Genomic DNA, 7007 nt, shown 5'->3' on the forward strand with positions numbered 1-7007 from the left:
GGCCCAAAGAAGGAGGCGTGAGGTGTTTGGCACAGAGCAGGTGTGCAGTAAATAGTAACTCTTTTCGAAGGGCTTTTCCCTCCAAAGCCAGAGTTCTTTCTTGCAGGTGGCAATTCCCATTTCTGCCCTTTCACCGGTCCAGAAGCCTGGGCCGTTCACTGCACACTCTTGCCGTGTCTACCCTCACACTCAGGCCAGTACACTGCCCCCTCCCCGGGCTCTGGGCATCCCCCCTCCCAGCTTGACCCCCCCCAATCCCTTGAGTAACTCTTTCAAGGTCCCCCATCTACCATTGGGACCCCCATGGAAGCTCCTGACTTGGGACTCCCGACCCCTGCTGGTGTGGGTCCACTCCCTCTTCCTCCCCATTTATATTCCCTCTGCCACCTCTGGAACACCTTGCTCTCCTCCCTTTTGCCTGGCTGGTCCCTGCCTATCCCTTAGCAGGAGCGCCCTCCTACTTCGGAAGCTCCAGCTGACAGCCGCCCTGCCCTCCCCATAGCATCTGCTCCCTCCTTCTTCATTTGCTTTCCAAGCAGGGCCCTTTTGATTACCAAGAGTAGAGACAAGTTCTAGTAAAGGGGGCTGCGATTTTAAGGACATATGGGAAAATGAAAGGGGTAGAATGGTGTAGAAATCTAGAAAAAAATCCACCCTCCTTGCTGAGGCCCTCGCTACCCTCCCCCTGCTCTTCCCCTTCTGCCCCCTGGTGCTCTCCTGCTCCTTGGATGCAGGTAGCAGACAACCACTGTGCCCCACACTGTACCCCAGCTCTGTGTGCCAAGAAACCAGCCTCGTTTGAGTCCCACGCCTCCCCCCAGCCATTCCCTGTCCAGGTATATCCTCTGATGCCAGAGCAGATTGCGAAGCAGGAGGGAAGCAGGAGGGCGTGTGGGTGTCTGCTGCCCCAAGGGAGTAGGGCCGAGTGACATGGCAGCTCCCCCGGCCTGACCTGCACTCTTCCTCCTTCACCCCTGCTTCGCTCACTGTTGCTGGTGTTTTGTTGTTGTTGTTTAAACATATTTGTAAAGCCCTGTTAGGTGCTAGACAGGTGCTTCCTGTGTTTTCTGGCTCCAGAAGCTCTCCACCCCTCCCCAGATTGTGGTCTCACTCATAGTTCTTTTCTTTCCTTCCCCCAGACGATCCTGCTGGTTCACTGGCTGCTGACGACCTGGTGAGTGACTCCGCAGGTGACCACTTCTGTGTCCACCTGTCTCCCAGGATCTGGGTCCATATACCCCCAGGCTCTCGTCCATGTGTCTCCTGGCCAGTTCCAGAACTAAATAGCACCTTTGTCAAGAATGTCATCAGCATCTCCATGTCCCAAGAATGTCTGAGGGGCAGGCAGTTTCCAGAGGCCTCTGCCATCACCCCCCCCCCATCCCAGAAGCTTCAAGCCTTCATCCTAGGGGAGGTGGCTGGCCCAGAGCAGTCCCCACAGCTCAGATCCTCCTCCAGACATTGCCCAGGCCCCTTTGGGGGCTTGGCATGACTCTGGTTCCTCCCCAAGGCCTTTGTATCTGGAAGGTGTGAGGTGCTAAAGCCAGGGGGCCCGTCTCACATAGCCTGCTGGACTCCCCAAGGCAGCCGTGGGGTGGATGCCGGCTAGAGCTCTGTGTGTCTGTGACCTTGGGTCAGTCACTTAGACTCCCTGAGTCATTTTCTCACTTATAAAATGAGTGCATTACTGACCCTCCCATTTAGCCTGTAAGGTCATTGGAAGGTGAAAGCCGAGTTTTAGAAACTGTAATAACCACTAACATTTCTTGAGGGTGTCTAGGAGCCAGCCACTGGGCTGAGCACCTTCTGTGGGTTGGCTCCACAGCTCAGCAAGTAGATATTTTATGACCCAAGATACAAGGTGGGATCACTTGCTTAGGGGTGGACCCTATTTCTTATATCACATTCCTGCCCAGAGTTGGCAGACTTGGGATTCAGATGGACCTGGGCAGGTCCTGGCTCAGCTGTGGTCCAGCCAGGTTACCTTAGGCAAATGGCCCACCTCTTGGGACCTTGGTTTCCATCTGTAAAATGGGTATAAGGATAGCGCACATCCCTCAGGGGCTGTGAGGGAGAAGCATGTTGTGCTCATCCAACACTCCCCGGGGCCTGCCACAGAGGGAGGCTCGAGCATTGCAGGCTTGATTTCATTATTACTGTCTGTTTTACCTGCCGAGCTATGGGGCGATTTCCCTGCCAAAGCAGGACTGGAAACCGCTGAGCTTCTGTGTGCATTTTGCAGACCTTAAAGTATGCTGCACATGTAAAATGGTTGTGAATAATGCAGACAGTGAAAGTCATGGCTAATGACTTTGGGAAGCAAGGTCAAAATACAGATTTCTCAGTCATACTCCCCAAGATTCTGAGTTGTGGTCTGGGCTGGGGCCCCCACACTAGCTTCTTAAAACCAAAAAGTCAGGTGACAAAGACTATCAAGCTGAGTCAGGTTCTACACTTCACAGCTTTGTACGCGTTCTCTGTAGGGAACACTTCAGAATCCAGAAACCTGACGTGACTCGGGTGCCTCTTCCCACAGGGGCTGCATCACGTTCTCGGGCCCCTATCCCTGGGCCAACTTCACCATCCTGGCCGTGGGTGTGTGGGCCGTCGCTCAGCGGGACTCCATCGACGCCATAAGTCTGGTGAGGTGGGGGAAGCAGGGAAGGGACCGGCCTCGGGGTGGTCTGTGGCCCCCCTCTTACCCCCCTCGACCCATCCCAATCCTGTCTCTTCCAAGGAAGGGGGCCCCCACCCCACCCCCTGTTTTCCATTTCTAAAGCCTTGTCAAGAAGCCCTCCCCAGCTACCAGCCCAGGTGTGTCTTCACTAGCCTGGCCCGCTTCTCAGCCTGCCTGGCTCCGGGAGCCCGGAGTCTGCTCAGTGCCTTCCCCCGAGAGAAGCATGGGCAGGGTTCCCCCAAGTGCCCCAGCTTGGCCACTCCTCGAGGGCACTGGAGCATGTCCCCGATAACCCACCTCTAGGGCCCTCTTTTAGCAGGGAGCCCCACGAAGAGGGAACTGCTGTACTTCGTGAGGTCAGAGTGGACACAGCCCCGCTGAGCTCTGCTATGGGGGAGCTTCCCAGCACCCACTGCGCCCCAAGGGGCAGCCAGCTCTCCAGCAGGGCCTGTCAGGATGACTAAGAAGGGAGTTCCCTGTGGTGCAGACGGATTGGGTGAACTCCAAGGGACCTTACATTTCAGAGGTTCTAGAACCAAGTCTTGTGCCTCATAGTGGCCACAGGCTAGGTCCAGACCTGGGTGCCCACATCCCTGCACTGGGTGCTGTAGTCCTCGGTCAGGCGTTTCACCCACCAGGTCCTGCCTGCTTGCTGATCTGTTTTCCAGCAAAGCCTAAGGACACAGGAGGGCACAAACGGAGCTTCCAGTCTGGTGTTTGTGGTAAGGGAGCCATGAGCCGTGATGGAGCGTCAGGGTGCTCATAAACCCTGATGGCACATGGTCCCCCCGGGCCCTGTGCCTGGCCTGTCTTGCAGTTCCTCGGTGGCTTGGCGGCCACCATCTTCCTGGACATCGTCCACATCAGCGTCTTCTACCAGCGGGCCGGCTTCACGGACACAGAGCGCTTTGGTGCCGGCATGGCCATCCTCAGCCTGCTCCTCAAGCCCTTGTCTTGCTGCTTTGTCTACCACATGTACCGGGAGCGCGGGGGTGAGCTCCTGCTCCATATTGGTGAGGCCACCACCTCCGGCCAGCTCCCTGACTGCCCCTCTCGCCGGCCAAGGTGCTGGCGACGCCATCTGCCACGTCTCCCCTGTCTCTGGCTTGCCTGACCCACAGCCCCTGCCCAAGTGAGCCGGCCTTGCCCCGGGGGACGAGGGCTCAAGGCGTGGGGGTGGGGGAGGTGGGTGCCGACACTGACGACCAGGCTAGAAGGTCTACAAGCTCCCGTCTCTGCTGCACGAGCCCAGGGCTCCCATCCCAGCCTGCTGTGAGCTTTCCCGGGCATCAGGCTACGGGCAGAGTTGGGGGCAGGACCAGAGCCCCGTCTCAACCCGAGCACGGATGCAGCTGGGTGTGCCCCAGTCCCGCAGGCAGCTCTGGGCGGCCTGCAGCCTGAGGCTGGTAGGCATCCACGGGGCCAGCCCCTCCTCTCAGCCCCATGCCTAGAGCCTCCCCTCCTGCCATGTGGGGTCTGGGTGGCCAAGGGAGGGGGTCTGCTGGCATGGGCCGTGGAGCCTCAGCCGAAGCTGGCCCTGAACTGCAGGTGCTTTCCCTGCTAATGTCCCGGTCACCTCAGCCTGGCCCACCACTGCCCCTCCCACACCCTCCTGAGCTGTACCCCCTTCTCCTGGCGGCTGGGCCATTTTCCTGTTCTCTCTCACATACTGCTCATCTCCTTTCAGAGAGGTGGGGAGAGGGTGGGGGTGGTCTTCCACTGTCCCCTCCCAAGAAGAGAGGCCCGGAGGGGCCCATGACCCACCTAGAGGGGCAGCTGGGCCAGGGCAAAAGGCACCTGTGGCCTCCCCAGGGCTGATCTCAGCAATGCCCTGGGGTTGCGGGGAGTCACTCACATTCCTTCCATTGGGCAGATGAAGGAGCTGGTGCCCAGAGCCCCTGGGACTTGTTCAGCATCAAGTGTGCAGGGCAGAGAGGGGAGCAAAGAGCATGGGCACTTAGAGCCCTCCCCCCTACCTAGGACCCCCAGCCCAGAGCTCTGGGCTCTGCAACTGTGCCAGCTCTGGGCCTTCTGGTTACAGTAGCTCGGGGTCCACTCTGCCCAGGAGAGGAGCCTGTGGGCCAGGGCTGGGCGTCCCTCTGCTCAGATGCGTGCTGCTCTGGGAAGGCCCCAGTGTGATGGCCAAGAGCACTGGCTTTGGGCCCATGCTGCCTTGGCTTGAATTTTAGTGTCCTCCGCATCAAGCGCCATACTGGGGGCAAGTCAGTTCATCTCTTTGACCCTCAGTTTCCCTGTCTGTGAAGTGGGGGCAACCCAAATACCTGCTCTGGAGGGTTATGGGAGGATTGGCTGAACACCTGCTAAAAGCCGGCGGGCGGGGGGGGCTGCTGCCCCCGTCATTGTCCCAGTGCCTTCCTGGTGGGGGGTGGGTGGGTCTTGGTTGGGACTCAGTAGACTGCCTTGAGTCCTCACCCTTCGTTTTTTCCTTCCCCCCTCATCCCCCCCACCCTCAGGTTTCCTTGGACCATCACAGGAGCGCAGTGACTACCAGACGATTGACTCACCAGAGGCGCCCACAGACCCCTTTGTAGGCTCGGAGGGCAGGGGTCACTCCCCCCAAGGGTACTGAAGCCAGTCTGCTTTGGCCCCAGCGCAGGGGCCAATGGAGCAGACCCCAGAGACAGCCCAGGCTGCATCGCCCTCCTCGTGCCTTGGATGGCATTCTAGAGCTGTTCGTGACCTCCACCCCCTTTCTTGGACTGTGTTCTCCTGTTGCCCATCTCCCTAGTCAAGTGCCCTGAGTGGCCCGGAGCCCCGTGCACACCTGTCCCAGACTCCCTGAAGCCTCCTCTCCCTTCAAGGTACCCCAGTGGTCTGAGGCTGGGAACCGTGGTCTCTTTCCTCACCTCCCTTAGCGGCTCTGTGTAGCCCCCGTCCAACCATGCCTGAGCCAGGCCTTGCCCAAAGTTCATTGACCTCACCCACGGAAGCTCTGAGAGCTTTGGGTGATGCTCAGTCCTGGGAGCAGCCCGGCATGGGAGTGAGGTCCCTGTGCTTCTCACTGCCTGGTAACTTGGTGCTTGGGGACCTCAGGGCTGGAGGCAGGAGGTGTCTGCAGCACCTGAGACCCACCACGGCCTCCAGCTGCCCTTCCTACGGCCATGGCATTCACATTTGGGGAATCGGCAGCTGGGTGTGTTTTGAGCCATGGTTAATCTCCCAGCCAGGCTGGGGCCTGGACCTGCCATTCCTGAGAAGATTTCTCCTTTGAACCCGCAGGGAACCTGGGCTTAGCCACCCATTTTGTTGTGGCAGGAGGAAGCAGGGGCTCACTCCCCAGCTTTGGCCTAGCCAAGGCCCCAGCAGAGGAGGGCACTGTTTGGTGTGGCCAATGGGCATCCATGTCTCTGAATCAGATGACTTGGGTATTGGTTTGCATCCCTCTCTGCCACTTTCTGGCTATGTGCCTTTGAGCAGCTTAATGTCTCTGACCTCAGTGTCTCCTGGAAAAGAGCTAATGCCTGCCCCCGGCGTGATGAGATGAATGAAGTGTGCAGTGCCTGGCCCTCGGAAAGCTCCCTAAGCCGCAGCAAAGTTGGTGGGTTGCTCCTTGATCCTGTGATGATGTGGGGTCAGTAGGCAAGGGGCGACCTCTTCCCGGTAGACCCTATGTCCTGGTGTCAGGGCTGACTGAAACCGGTACCCATCCAGAAGCCCCAAGTGTCCCATGGCCAGGGTCCTAATCTACATTGACTGGACCGAGTGTTGACCTCAGGGCCTCATGGGCCTGGGCTCTCCCAGGCCATCCCGGCTTGTCCCCAGCACAAAGAGATCAAGGCCTAGTGCACAATCCCACCACCCTCCTGGGGCTCGGTACGTGGTACTGCTGAGTGCGGGCCGCAGGGCTCAACTCTGGGGCCTGCTCTCAGGGAACAGACATTAAGAGTCCTCTGGCAGGAGGCAAGAGCTCCGAAAGGGACCCCTGGGAAGGGACCAAGGGACACCGAGTGGCTGCAGCTGCAGGAAAGCTAGAAACAGTTTCACCGTCAGAAGGGGACGAATAAATAACCTGTGGTACATTCATTCTATGGATATGGTTCAGCAGTTCATGTGAATAAACCAGACCTAGTTCTATTGACGGGGGTCCCCCTATGGTGAGCAAAACAGATTGTAGAATGGCATCTTCAACGTGAGCGTTCACATGAATTTAAAAACCTCCAAGCGATATCATATGTCGTTCATGAGCGTATATGTAGTGAAATACAGAAGTGTGGGTTAGAAGGAAGGACCCTTCAAGGTCATGGCTGAGGCAGCCTTGGGTAGGGGAGAGGTATGACTTTTGGGGCATGGGACTAAAAACCCAAGTTCC

The 7007-nt window shown here is 58.2% G+C and overlaps 1 protein-coding gene across 2 annotated transcripts in view; it reads left to right on the plus strand.

The window, feature by feature from the left end:
- AGTRAP (angiotensin II receptor associated protein) overlaps nucleotides 1–6776 on the plus strand; it is a 13165-nt gene extending 6389 nt beyond the window's left edge. Inside the window, exons 2-5 of one of the 2 annotated variants that reach the window (XM_006735512.3) lie at nucleotides 1140–1174; nucleotides 2537–2642; nucleotides 3495–3690; nucleotides 5152–6776. In XM_006735512.3, the coding sequence (XP_006735575.1) occupies nucleotides 1140–1174; nucleotides 2537–2642; nucleotides 3495–3690; nucleotides 5152–5267 (453 nt within the window). In that variant the 3' untranslated portion in view covers nucleotides 5268–6776. The remainder of the gene's footprint in view (nucleotides 1–1139; nucleotides 1175–2536; nucleotides 2643–3494; nucleotides 3691–5151) is intronic. The other variant, XM_031030410.2, reaches the window with a different exon arrangement.
- The last annotated feature ends 231 nt before the right edge of the window (nucleotides 6777–7007 follow it).

Source organism: Leptonychotes weddellii, chromosome 4 (assembly GCF_054177405.1).
Source record: "Leptonychotes weddellii isolate Sample4059 chromosome 4, ASM5417740v2, whole genome shotgun sequence".
NCBI classification, from domain to species: Eukaryota; Metazoa; Chordata; class Mammalia; order Carnivora; family Phocidae; genus Leptonychotes; species Leptonychotes weddellii.